Below are 13776 nucleotides of genomic sequence, written 5' to 3'. Positions count from 1 at the left end.
AGAGGCCACAAATTATCCCCTCAGTGACCACTCTCGAGGGAAATGAAATAGAGGTGGTTCACGAGTATAAATACCTAGGTGTTTTGATTGATGCCTCCCTCACTTTCAAGCCGCATATAGAGAAATTAGTGAAGAAGCTGAGGATAAAATTGGGTTTTTACTTTCGAAATAAGCTGTGTTTTTCTTTTAATGCAAAAAAGCGACTTGTTGCTGCTACCTTTTTACCAGTGTTGGATTATGGAGATCTTTTAGATATGAATGCGTCTGCTAAATGTCTTCATATGGTTGACACTGTCTACCACGCTTCTCTGAGGTTCATTACTAATTGTAAACCATTGACACACCACTGTGAGTTATACTCTCGGGTTGGATGGGCTGCTCTGGCCACCTGAAGGCTCAGTCATTGGTATACTTTTATATATAAGGCATTACTTGGTCTACTGCCTTCCTACATTTGTTCCTTAATTGCACAGAGAATTGCTGGTCCTTACTCCTTTCGTTCGCAAGACTACTTGTTGCTTTCTGTTCCATATGCCCGTACTGAATTGGGTAAAAAGGCTTTTGTCTACTCTGCACCTTCAGCATGGAATATGTTGCAAAATGACTGGAAACTAACAGGGTTAATTTCTTTGAGCGCCTTTAAAGCCAAACTAAGAATACTTGAGGCCGACTCCACTACATGTACTTGTTTTTCATAATCTGCTTGTAAATTCAATACTATTTGTTTGTGTTTTATCTGTGTAATTTGTAACTGTGCTTCATACTTGCTGCTGTCTATCTTGGCCAGGTCTCCCTTGAAAAAGAGGTTGTTAATCTCAATGGGATCTTCCTGGTTAAATAAAGGTTACTAAATTAATAAATAAATGAATTCCCTTCAGTAACATGCTCTCACTGGACTCCTCCAAATGTCTACATTCTGTTGGGCTTACTCTGACCATGATATTATTGTGTCTCCCCCGCAGCTCAGGCCATTGAGCAGCGGCTGATGAAGATCGACCACACCGCCATCCACCCACACCTGTTGGACATGAAGATCGGTCAGGGCAAATATGAGCAGGGATTTTTCCCCAAATTGCAAGCCGATGTGCTCAACACGGGGCCGACCAATAACAAGTAAGTCAGTTTCCACCTCATGACTGAAATACACATATGAAACCAGCAGATGAAGTCAGCACTGAACACCTCATTCATTAAATATAAAAAAAATGAATAGTTCCACTTTTTAGGAAGTTCTGTACACCTATTAGGGATGTCACAGTGAGGAACTTTTCCCACGATTAAATTTGTGACATCAATTACTGATTTCACATGACAGTTTACAAGAAGATATTCATCGATGACGCGCAATATCTGTAGGCCGCTTACTTTGATCTTTGACATTAGGTCTTTAGAACTTCCCCTTACTTTGAACAACATGGAACAGAAACAGTTGGTGCAGCTGTGGCAGCAGCTGCTTTTCTTTTTAATATACTTGCTAAAGTTATTTTTCTTTTGGGCTGCGGCTCGGGCTCAGCTTCCTCCTCTTCATCCCCCACAGGGTGTGCTCTCCACCTGAGGATGACCTTTCTTCCTCTGCCATCTCTCTCTTCTTCTTGGTCCCCTTAATATTTGTGTCATATTCACCTTGATAGCGCATGTCCATGAAGGTGGCCTTGCACCTAAGATTTGTGCCTGCTTCTGGCAGAGCTCACTACAGTCATATCGCCATCTTTACTTTGGAGAGAAGAGTAGAATGGCAGCGTCACCATATTCTGGAGTTTTGTGCTGCGACTCTGCAGCTACTATACATAGCAGGCACTTTCACTTTGGAATTCTAGTGACCGTAGTCTGACAGAGTATTGATAACTCTGAGTGTTAATAACTTGTATTTCAAAGGGTTTTAAAACTATTTTCGAACCGGTCTAATTACACATTGTTGTACCTGCAGGTGGTCTCACAGGACGGTGACAGCTCAGCGAAGGAAAGACCGTCACAGACAACAGACGGAGCATCTGGGCCTCGACAACGACCTGAAAGAGGTAAAAAAAACTCCTCACAACCAACTCATAACCTGTCCCCTCCTCTGCTCGCTAACGTTATGTAGTCTTCATGTCTTTAATTTCTCTGTATGTGTCATGGCTTCATATTTTTGTTTGTTCTGTTTGAGCTTTCTTTGTTTCTTTTTCATCCTTTTTGAAGTCTTCATGTGCATGCTGCCTTCTGTTGTCTTTTCCATTTCTTCTCTTTTTGTTCTGTCCTCTCTTGTCTGCTCATGCGTCCTGTGCCTGTCGGGGGTCGGCTCGTACCCCTCTTCTTCCTCCACCTCCTCCTCCTCAGCAGGTGGAGGGCTGTCTGGTCCTGCAGAATTCCATGGCATTTTGGGAGTGGGATAAAGCGTCCCCTCCACCTATCAAACCGCCTAAAAAATCTGCCTCTGCGTCCTGCCTGGTATGTGGAGGAGCTGCCTGTGTAGTGGACTCCCTCTCTCAGAACCCTCCACCCCCACCCTTACACTCTTACCCAGGGTTCCCGAAGATTTTGTGTGCAATTCAATCCTTATCCATTGCTGTCCTTAAGATTTCAGTTCTGGTTGATTTTGCGACACTCTGTGTTTAATACTACACCAAACCATCATTGAGCTGGTGCTTTGTCAGAAATGCAACATTAGAGCAGAGCAGAGACCCAGTGTTTCCACTCTGAATGTGAAGCAGCAGCAGCAGCAGTAGAATGTCCTGATTGCTGTAGCAGTATAATCCAGCTCTGATTTGGTGTAAAGAGACTGAACCGTAAACAGTGAGGCTGATACCATGAGATTATATTTTGCTGGATTACATGCATGTGTCAATCCCTGGTCCTCAGATCTGAGTAGCCAAAGTCATGGTAAAGTTGCTGTGATTTGGACAAAATTGCAAGGTTGTACAGTAGGGATGCACCATAGTATCTGCACGTCATTGGTATCGGCCAGTATCAGCTTTAAAATAAGCCATCAGAATGCTTTTTTGTTATTTCACACAATGAATGAATATTACATACATTTAAAAGCATTCTTTTTCATGTCTCCCTCTGCTGGTGGCCCATCACAATAAGAATATGCGTGCATAATATCATGTTATTTGCACCACAGAAGAGACGATGATCACAAAAATTAGGTGGGAAAAAAAGTGGATGTATCGGTATTTGTTATGGGCCAAGTATGTTGTCATATACCGATATTGGATATCAGCAATAAATCCAATATCGTGTATCCCTATAGTGCAGAATTCGTGAGAATTGGCTAAATTTGTGTTAATTATTGGGATCGCAACATCCTGGAGAGACTAAAAAATGAAGACTGTTAGCCACTGGTCACCAGGCATATTAGCATGTCAAAATTGAACTCGTCCCAAAAGCACTGCACACATGAACTGTTCCTCCACTGGCAAATCCACTGATGGTAGCAGTATATTGATTTCAGCCTAAAAGTTCATTTTTAAAAAAAGGTTGCACTTAGATATCTGAGCTTAAACGCTACATTAACCAAAAGCAGGAGCAGATGGAAGGTTTTTACTACAAGGATGTAATCTGAGCCATAGAATATTGTGGAAAAGTTTTGATTCTTCACTTATGACTTTAGTGGGAACCAAGCTCACCTCCTAACACACCCCAATGCACATACCCCATGTAAAAGGACGCCCCAGCTTTCACTCCGCTCCTGTGTCACACCCTCTCCTCTTACCTGACATCAATCAAGTCCTGTGAAGTGTTGATTTTCACTGTTTGTCACTTTAAAAAATGGCACCAGCTGATTGAAAGCAGATGAAGATATGTGTCAGGTGGAAGTGACTGTTTTTTGACCCATAGTGTTAACTCACAGCAGGGCTGTGTGTGCACTGAAGTTGAATATTTTAATCTTTTAGCATGTGTGCATTAAAAACTAAGCAACAGATAAATCATTTCTCCTACTGTCTGTATTGTTGAGGCCTGATCAGAGTGCATGATCACTAGGGCTCACTAACTGCTTCTGTTTGATCTCCAGAAATACATGCAGGAGGCCCGCAGCCTGGGGAAGAACCTGCGACAGCCTAAACTGTCTGATCTGTCTCCTGCCGTCATCGCCCAGACCAACTGGAAGTTTGTGGAGGGGCTGCTCAAGGAGTGTCGCATGAAGGTGAAACATAAAGCTACAGCATGTCACTGCACTGTGATCCATTAGTACACTCACTGACCTCCTGACATCATTCTCCTCCCGACCCCCCCCCCCCCCCCCCCAACACACACACACACACACACACACACACACACACACTGGGTGGTTTTCACAAACCCACAGCTCTGAGGGCTTTCATCTCTCATGAACAATACATGCAGGGAGACAGAGTTCATTCATCATGTTGCATCAAGACTAAATTATTGTCAAATTTGTTTATAGTTTACATTTCAATTTCAATTTTGTTTATAAAGCCCGATATCACAAATCACAATTTGCCTCAGAGGGCTTTACAGCATACTACATCCCTCTGACCCTCACAGTGGATAAGGAAAACCTCAGGAAGAGCAACTGAGGAGGGATCCCTCTTCCAGGACGGACAGACGTGCAATAGATGTCGTACAGAACAGATCAACATAATAAATTTACAGTAATCCATATGACATTGCATTATAAAATATCACCTGGTAGGCTTTATTACTTTTTTATGCATTTTCTTTACTTATTTATCAAGTTTTTTGCCTTAGTGCCAGCAATAGCCATGGCTAGAGGTATTATGTTTAAGGGTTGTCTATCTGTCCCACCCTTGTGAACCTGATATCTAAAGAACACCTCAAGGGAATTTCTTCAAAACTTTTCTTCAAACTGCAAAAATGTCCACTTGGAAGAATGAACTGATTAGAATTTTGTGGTCAAAGGTCAAGCTCAGTGTGACTTGTTACACAAAGTATGTTTTTGGCCATAACTCAATAATTCATATGCTTATTCTGACAACACGTCACATAAATGTCTTATAGGATAAAATAATGAAGTGATGACATTTTTTGTCGAAAAAGGTCGAAGGTCAACTTCACTGTGACATCATAATGTTCTGCATAAAACACTTTTCTGGCCATTATTCAATGTGATATCAGGAAAGGAGAACTTTGGTCAGATAAATGAATTGGTGACACTCATTTTGGGTGCCCACCTTCAAACTGTGCTGATTGTAGCGATCTTCTATGCTGTCAGGTGGAAGACTTGTGTGAAGCATCCATATTTTCACAGACATAGATGTAAACTCTAAGAGAAACTTGACTGGTGTGTGGAGGCATATAGCTGTGGGGCTGTAATTCCAGTCCATTTTCTGGACTCCTCAGTATAATTATTTAGCTTTTTTGAAAAATAAGTGAGTTTGAAATAGAATAATAAAAGACAAATGCTCTCTGTAATTTTGAAAAATTGAGTTTCAACCATGGCACTATGTTCAGTACACTGGAATTATTCAACAATAAAAAAACAATAATTCCAGATGATGATCTGTTGAACTCTACATCTGAACTATCCCTTCAGAACATATGTATAGTTATCCTGGCAATCCTATTGCTTATTCAAACAGCATCTTTGTGCATTTGTGTGTGTGTGTGTGTGTGTGTGTGTGTGTTCAGACCAAACGTATGCTGGTGGAGAAGATGGGCCGGGAGGCAGTGGAGCTGGGCCACGGTGAGGCCAACATCACCGGACTGGAGGAGAACACTCTGATCGCCAGCCTATGTGACCTGCTGGAGAGGATCTGGAGCCACGGGCTGCAGGTCAAACAGGTCAGCACACACACACACACACACACACACACACACACACACTTTAACACTCCGGTAAACACATGAAGCTTCATACTGTCACTAGCCTGTGCACATGCATTACACATTTATAATAAAGCAAATCTGATGGCACACAGACACTCTGCTGTCAGTATAAACGCATTGTGCTTAATCAGGTTTGTATGATCATATTGGATATTAAGGTTAAGAGGTTATTGCCTGATAAATCCTCTTTGTGTGTGTATAATCTTCCTCCTCATCAGTGGATGCTTTAGCTGTCTGTATGTGTGTTGTGTGACCTCTCAGGGAAAGTCGGCCCTGTGGTCCCACCTGCTGCACTACCAGGCCCGAGAGGAGAAGCTGGAGCAGCAGCAGGCTGAGTCACCTGGTAAAACACACACATACACACTCACTGTCTGCCCTGTGTTATCTAACACGCATTTCTGATAGTAACAAAGCCATCATATCCTGTATGTCTCTTCAACAGTGTCACATGTCCCTGAGAGGAGGAAGTCTGACTCTTCCATAGCGATGCCGTCTCTACGTGTGTCTCTCATACAGGATATGAGGTATTTCACTGCTGAATTACATACACATTGGCATATATTTTCCACTTCCAGTAACCTGATGTCAGAATTGCTTTCTGACACCAACACCTGACATCAGAATCAGAGAATTAGCTCCTCTATCTGAAGCTGTGTCTTTGCACTGACCATATAGTAAATGAACAGATAAGTCACAGGCAACTGTCAGTGATAACAAAAGTAATATATGTTTGGGTTTTTGACTGGTGTGCAGACAAAGCAAGACATTTGAGGATGTCAACTTGCTCTATGAGGAATTGTGATTGGTACTTTTTACTACTGTCCTGATATTCAATAGACCAAATAGTAATACAATGAGAAAATAATCACCTGACCTGCAGCTCTCACTGTTGCCACTATGCCAAATTCACTCTGCAGCCTGGTGCTTAATATACAGCACAAAAACCTCCGTCTCTAGGTGCTGTTGAAAAGCAATCTGGGAAATGAAGGAATCAAGTCATGTCAGTTTGGTTAATATAACCTAAAATCCTCAGAATTTGCCTTAGACCCCAGTTTCAAGTAAGAAAAAAAAAAACACAAAAAAACTTTGAACAGGAGCCATTATGTCAGCTTTTCAAAGCCAGACTCCATTTAGAAAAAAAGCGATTTTACATTGCTGAACACAGGAGCTGCTGCTCTACTGCTGCCTCGATCAGTTAGTTTGTACTGCTGTGGGACTTTGGTGTTTAAAGGGTTGGATCAGATTCACCAAAACACACAGTAACACTAACTAACTAATTAAGGCAGTGGTAGACCAGCAACTTCTGTGTTCCGCTAACTAAAATTACTGTTTTTATGCCTTGCCATGGCCGAAGGCATGTTTTCGGGTTGTCTGCACGTCCATTCGTCCGTCCATCCCGTTCTTATGAACACAATATCTCAAGAATTCGTTGAGGGAATTTTTTCAAATTTAGCACAAACGTCCACTTGGACTCAACAATGAACTGATTAAATTTTGATGGTCAAAGGTCAACGTCACTGTGACCTTGTCTGTTGCATTCTTTTGAATGTGATTTCTGAGGAAAGCCTTGAGGGATTTTTTTTTTTTTTTCAAATTTAGCACAAATGTCCACTTTGACTCAACAATGAACTGATTAAATGTTGGTGATCAAAGGTCAATGTCACTGTGACCTTGTCTGTCTCATTCTTGTAAACGTGATTTCTCAGGAAGGCCTTGAGGGAATTTTTTTTTAAATTTGGCACAGACATCCACCTGGACACAACTATGAAATAATGAGAATTTGGTGCTCAGAGCTCAAAGTCATGCGAGCTCACAAAATATGTTTTTGGCCATAACTCAGGAATTCATAAGCTAATTATGACAAAATTTTGCATAAATGTCTAATAGGATAAAATAATGAAGCGATGACAGTTTATGGCATTTTCATTGTAACATCATGATGTTCTGTAAACACACTTTTCTGGCCATTATTCAACCTCATATCTCAGGAACAGAAGGGGAGACTATTGGTCAAATACTTAAGTGGTGACACTAATCTTGGGTGCCCACCTTGAAACTGTGCTGATTGTATAGATCTTCTGTGCTGTTGTTGCATCCATGTTTTCATAGACATGACTGTAAAGTCTAAGAGAAACATGACTGGTGTGTGGAGGCATACAACCATGGGATGGTAATTCTAGTTGTCAATGGAGTATGGTGGCTTTGAAGCAGGCATAGGTGGGGAATTTAGGCCATACAGCAAGGCAAGGCACTGAAAATATTCCATACACAGCGCACATTCAAACCGTTATTGTGTTTTCTGTAGGTGGCTAAAATACCTTTACATCCACACATTGACTTAAAAAAAAAGCAGATAAGGCAGGTAAATGGAAGTGGGGACACCAAAAGATAAATTACAGTAGTTTATCACTCAACTCCTGAGAGTCACTGAACGTCAGAGTGATGAGGGTAGATTTTTATGCCAGGGTGCCTGTTTTTATGAGCCTCCATCTCTCTGTCCTCCGTCTCCTCAGGCATATCCAGAGCATGTCAGAGATAAAGACAGATGTGGGACGAGCAAGAGCCTGGATCCGTCTGTCCCTGGAGAAGAAGCTGCTCTCCCAACACCTCAAACAGCTGCTGTCCCGGCAAGCCTTAACCAAGTGAGCACACATATGATCAACCAAACTCACACATACACACGCTTTGTGCTTTTGATAGGTGAGATTTATTTCCATGTTATTCTCTGACAAGCAGCTGGACTAATATTGTTGCATGTGCCAAACAATGAGTTATTATTAATTAAAACAAATTTAATATTATATCAAAGTTGTGAAGACATCTTTAGATTTGACATTACAGCTTTTGGAGTAATTCCACTTTCTCTGTGAGTGCTATTAAATCTCTTTGTCATCCATCTCATGGGAGACTGTGGCTGCTCTTTATCAGGTATGATAAATAGATATGATATGTATCTGACAAACCAACTATTTGTTCCCATCCTTAAAATCTTTTCTCTTGTGAACGCAAAATATACTGTTTGAAAATTTACTCACATGGATCATAGACCTCACACTGTGTAGCTTGTCTGAAGGCTCATTTATGCTCCCTTTACGTACGAAAATGTATACGTCCGTTTCAAACGATGTTACCATCACTGCCCACATACTTCCATGCGCCCTTTACGTTGGCATGGATGTTAACCAATATATCCACCAGGAGGCAGCCCAGCGTCAAAAGTTTATGACAACAACAAACTCAAAAACACACATGGCGACTGTGGAGGAGATACTGATAATGTACCTCTTGCATAAAAGACAAAAACAGAGGCAGCGTTGTAGGAGGCGGTGGTTGGTGAGGCTGTTAAATACATCGCGACTGGAGGACGGAGAATTCTTTTCTCTAGTACTGCCGATGAGAGAAATTGAATTGTTATTTCTTCTTCGTGTCTCTCTAGAGCTACGTATCGGGTAGTGACAGCAACATTGCCCCCACGGTTCCCGGTTGTACTGCTTTGTTTGACCCGTATCCGTAAGCTTTATGGAAACGTGCAGAAATACGGACGAAATGAACGCGGAGCACGAACAGAAGGCTCCGTCCGTATCTGGATCCGTATTTAACGTTGAGCATAAATGGGCCTTTAGTAAGCTTTGAGTAAGCCTCACTGGGGTTCACTTGGCTGGAATACACTCACTGCTGCCCCTTGTGGAAGATTACAGTACAGACTTGTACAGTGAGTGTGTTTCTCCCCATCAGCCACCATAGGCAGCAATGAGCATATTTAAGCTGCATTCAACAGCAGCAACAGCAATGTGTGTGCCAAAATATGAAGCTGACGAGGAAGTGCCAAAAACTGCAGTTCCTCTAATGGCCACTTGAGGGCTGGCTCAAAGAGCGAGTCGATCCCCATAGCTCCCCATGTTAAAATGCCCAACTTTACAGCTGAAATAAACATGTTTACAGCCTGGTACAAAAAATGGTTTTGCTGTTGCAGGCTTGGCAGCATGTCTGTCCATAATAAACAAAAATCATTTGACAAATCTCGGTATTTAACATCCTGGACGTGACCACAAAGAACAAAACTGTATGCATCAAGAGATTTGTGCACCTAAGTAGTGTTGCATTGTATGGAAAAGGGATACTTCAGCTGCCAGTATCTAGTTTAACAGAGGAATTTAAATGTACCAAGGTCAGGACAGAGCTCTTGTTATCTGGGAGTAAGGACGTGGTAGTTAGGAGTGTGGTTCCAAATCCAACCAAGGGGAGGAAGTGGAACCCAAGATCGGCAGTTCAGGAGGCAGAGGCAGCTCTTAGACTTGCAGAGATTGTAGGTAATGTTCAGTTTGGCCGGGGAGGCCTGGGGCTTGGCTCAGGTAAACCGGTATGGAATACAGCAGGCCTCAAAGATAAAAGAAAGCTGGTTGTAGAACAGATACGCAGACAGGAAGAGATAGTAAGGGGTGCAAAGGTAGTGGCCCAGGCTAAACAGGGACAGTGGTTGAATTGGGAAAGTGTAGAGAAGAGGAAGCTTAGTTGGAGGGACCTGTGGAGTATGGAGGAGAATCGTATTAGATTCCTGGTAGGGGCTACATACGATGTGTTACCAACCCCCCAGAACCTAAAACTGTGGGTAAATGAGGACCCATCATGCCCATTGTGTTCACGTACCGCAACTTTAAAGCATATTTTGTCAGGCTGTAAAGTTGGCTTGTCACAAGGCCGATATACATGGCGACATAATCAGGTGTTGAAATGTTTAGCTGCAGGCATCGAAGGGAAACGAAGACAGGTGAATTCAGAAGGTGTTAAGGATAGGGGCTTAGTAATTCAGTTTGTCCGTGAGGGAGAGAAATACAGAAGGGATAAGTTAGTGAGGAGGCAAGGGTGTGGCCGCCTAGAAGGTGCTTGTGATTGGGAAATGCAAGTAGATTTAGGGGGAAAGCTTGTTGTTCCTCAGGAAATAGTCTGTACCAGGCAGAGGCCTGACTTAGTGTTGTGGTCAGTGAGTCAACAGATAGTTTATTTCATTGAGCTGACAGTTCCTTGGGAAGACTCAGTGGAAGAAGCCTATGAAAGAAAAAAGCTTAGATATGCAGACTTAGGAGCAGAAGCTGAGCAGCGAGGATGGAAGACTAGGATTTGTCCAGTGGAAGTGGGGTGTAGGGGATTCATAGCAAGATCAACTGTCTCACTCCTGGGGGAACTCGGAGTGCGGGGACAGAGTTTGAGGAAGACAGTGAGGGAAATGTCAGATGAAGCAATTAAATGCAGCCAGTTTATCTATTACAGAAGAAATAATGTCAGCTGGGGGCCAGCAGGGGGAACTACTAAGCAGGGCACATAACTCCTTGAGATCAGGTGGAGAGATCCACTTCCTGTCAGGAGAAATCCAGGAAGAGGAAGTATTTAAGTGTGGGAGTGGCCTATTGGAATCCATTTTGTTTGAGGCCATGCGGCAAGGTGAGTGTGCTTGCTGATCCTGTAAGTCCAGTTAGCTCCTTTAACTTTAGCTTATATTGTAGTTATGCTATGTAGTGTGTGAAATAGAGTATGGTGAATGTGACAGGAAAGCTAGTATCAGCATTGCTTCTGCCTGGAGCTCGCATGTATGGAGCCTGGGTTTGGTTGAAGATGGCAGTGCTGTTTGGGCTGAGAAAGCCATGTGTAAGTAAGAAGGAAATCCAGGAAGAGGAAGGTTATTTAAGTGTGGGAGTGGCCTATTTGAATCCATTTTGTTTGAGACCATGCTGCAAAGTGAGTGTGTTTGCTGATCCTGTGAGTTCATTTATCTCCTTTAACTTTAGCTTACATTGTAGTTATGCTATGTAGCGTGTGAAATAGAGTATGGTGAATGTGCTAGTAAAGGTAGTATCAGCATTGCTTCTGCCTGGAGCTCGCATAAACGGAGCCTGGGCTTGGTTGAAGTTGGCAGTGCTGTTTGGGCTGAGATCACTGTCCAGCCTCCTGGAGGTGTCATTGTTGTGAGGGCTCGTCCTGGGGAGGTAGACTGTACAGCCTAACCCGGCGGGGGAGTGTGATAGCCTAACAAGGCTTCCTTCCCTGGGTCTACCTCCTCTGTGGTAGTATAGGTAAGGTAAAGGAGATTGTTCGGTTAGTGTGGGGAGCAGTGAGACCTGGCATTAGGGGAGTGTCTCTGGGACACCAGAGATCACTGTCTAGCCTCCTGGAGGTGTCGTGGGACTAACTAGACGAAACACCGGTGAAAGGAGGTTCCCACCCGATGACCCCAAAGACATGCTAGTTATCACTGCTCACGGGTCTGTATAGTTAAGCCTTGCCATAATAGCTTATCGTAGGGCTTAGGAGGATTATTCACTGAGCGCTGATCCCTTTTTTTTTTTTATTATTATTAGAGCACAAACTTCTTGTGTTTATTTGAATTCCTCATATAGACACTTGGTTTTTCCACAAGGTATATGAAGATGTCCGGCCACTGTAACTTCTACTGCCTTTTAGTTGGATCCTTGACCCAGTGTCCCGACTCAGGGTTAGTTTGTTAGTGCAAGATCATAGACACTTAAGCATACATCCATACATTATGATCCATGTGTAGTAGAAAATAAAGTTTTGTCTTCATTTCATTTAATTATAACATCATTATATAGGCTATTGTCTCAGCAGCCACAAGTAGATCATAAAGTCATGGATATAAAAACAACTTACTGCAATCAAATGAGAAATGTAAACGTTATATTTCTTTTCACGTTTTATTTGGCGCTCACATAGACACCACTACCGTCCCTTACTGCCACCAGTTTTACACCGCCCACAAAATGTTATCACTGTGTACAAACAAAGAAAGGGTCTAAAGTTACCATATTCTATTTTTTTTTTTTTTTTTTAATCACAAAGTTTAACAGACACCTACAAAAGTCACATTGCTTCTTCCTCTCTGGTTTACTTGTGATAGAAGCAGTTAATACATGCTATCCCATAGACAAAATAAAATATTAGAGATAGCCACTGTGATGTCATTCATTGGTTTGTGGACTCCCCTTTTAAAGCCTTGAGTCTGGCATTTTAGCCGTCATCATCTTGTGAAGATAACCCTAACTCTAGCTGCTAGCTTGGGTAGCACGGTGCATGTACATCTATGATTTACTGTGATAAGACTAGTGCTAAGTACTGCTAGCAAAAAAATGGGCTTCAAACCATTGAAAATAATATGCATTTACCTGAAAAACAACATTCAACTCCTCAGAACGTCTTTTAGTCCACTGAACAAGACTTTTTAGGTGACCAGAACATTACAGTTAACTCTCATGAACTGTAAACACGCTGATGCTGGGAATTGACTCAGTTTTAGAGCCAGCTTCAAGCACTTGTGTGTCATTTTTCAGCCCCAGAGGCTGACGCTTGGGCTATCCATAGCCAGCACCTGACCTAACATGAGAACTTATCCAAACACAAATCTGACACATGCTGAGAAGTTCTTCATACATATTAAGACAGTAAATAGTAATGATAGTAATAATAATAACTTTATTTGTATAGCACTTTTCAAGCTGAAAACACAAAGTGATACTAATAAAACATAAGCATATACATATGCCTACACCGACATATTCACTTAAACACATATATACCTGTAAAGTTTGAACAGCAGATGGTAATATTCAGATGGTGAGGGAGATATCCTAGTGATACTTTGGTGTATTTGAAACTGACCTGGCTATGCTGTGCTGTGGTTTTTCTACAGGAAGCTGTACAAACGTTACGCCTTCCTGCGCTGTGAGGAGGAGAAGGAGCAGTTCCTCTTCCACCTGCTTTCCCTCAACGCTGTCGACTACTTCTGTTTCACCAGCGTCTTCACCACCATCAGTGAGTTCCCCCTCTGCTGCATGTGACCTCTGACCTCTATTCACCTGTCTCCTCCTCTGTACACCTCTTGTGCATACACTGCACGCTGTACTACTGCAGGAATGTTATTTGTTGTATGAACAGCTGTGGCTTTAGGAAGCTAACTAATCTTACCACTGGCACCTT

At 42.4% G+C, this 13776-nt stretch overlaps 1 protein-coding gene across 4 annotated transcripts in view; it reads left to right on the top strand.

Annotated features, from left to right (window-relative positions):
* The window catches only part of LOC117249518 (DENN domain-containing protein 5B-like), a 121614-nt gene that overhangs the window by 90187 nt on the left and 17651 nt on the right, over window positions 1-13776 (top strand). For all 4 annotated transcript variants that reach the window (XM_033615226.2, XM_078165020.1, XM_033615225.2 and 1 more), the window contains 8 exons: window positions 963-1113; window positions 1928-2018; window positions 3995-4126; window positions 5593-5745; window positions 6052-6133; window positions 6233-6314; window positions 8304-8432; window positions 13490-13611. In XM_033615226.2, coding sequence (XP_033471117.1) covers window positions 963-1113; window positions 1928-2018; window positions 3995-4126; window positions 5593-5745; window positions 6052-6133; window positions 6233-6314; window positions 8304-8432; window positions 13490-13611 — 942 coding nt within the window. The remainder of the gene's footprint in view (window positions 1-962; window positions 1114-1927; window positions 2019-3994; window positions 4127-5592; window positions 5746-6051; window positions 6134-6232; window positions 6315-8303; window positions 8433-13489; window positions 13612-13776) is intronic.

Source organism: Epinephelus lanceolatus, chromosome 23 (genome assembly GCF_041903045.1).
Source record: "Epinephelus lanceolatus isolate andai-2023 chromosome 23, ASM4190304v1, whole genome shotgun sequence".
NCBI lineage: Eukaryota > Metazoa > Chordata > Actinopteri > Perciformes > Serranidae > Epinephelus > Epinephelus lanceolatus.
This window is presented reverse-complemented; position numbering and strand designations above follow the sequence as displayed.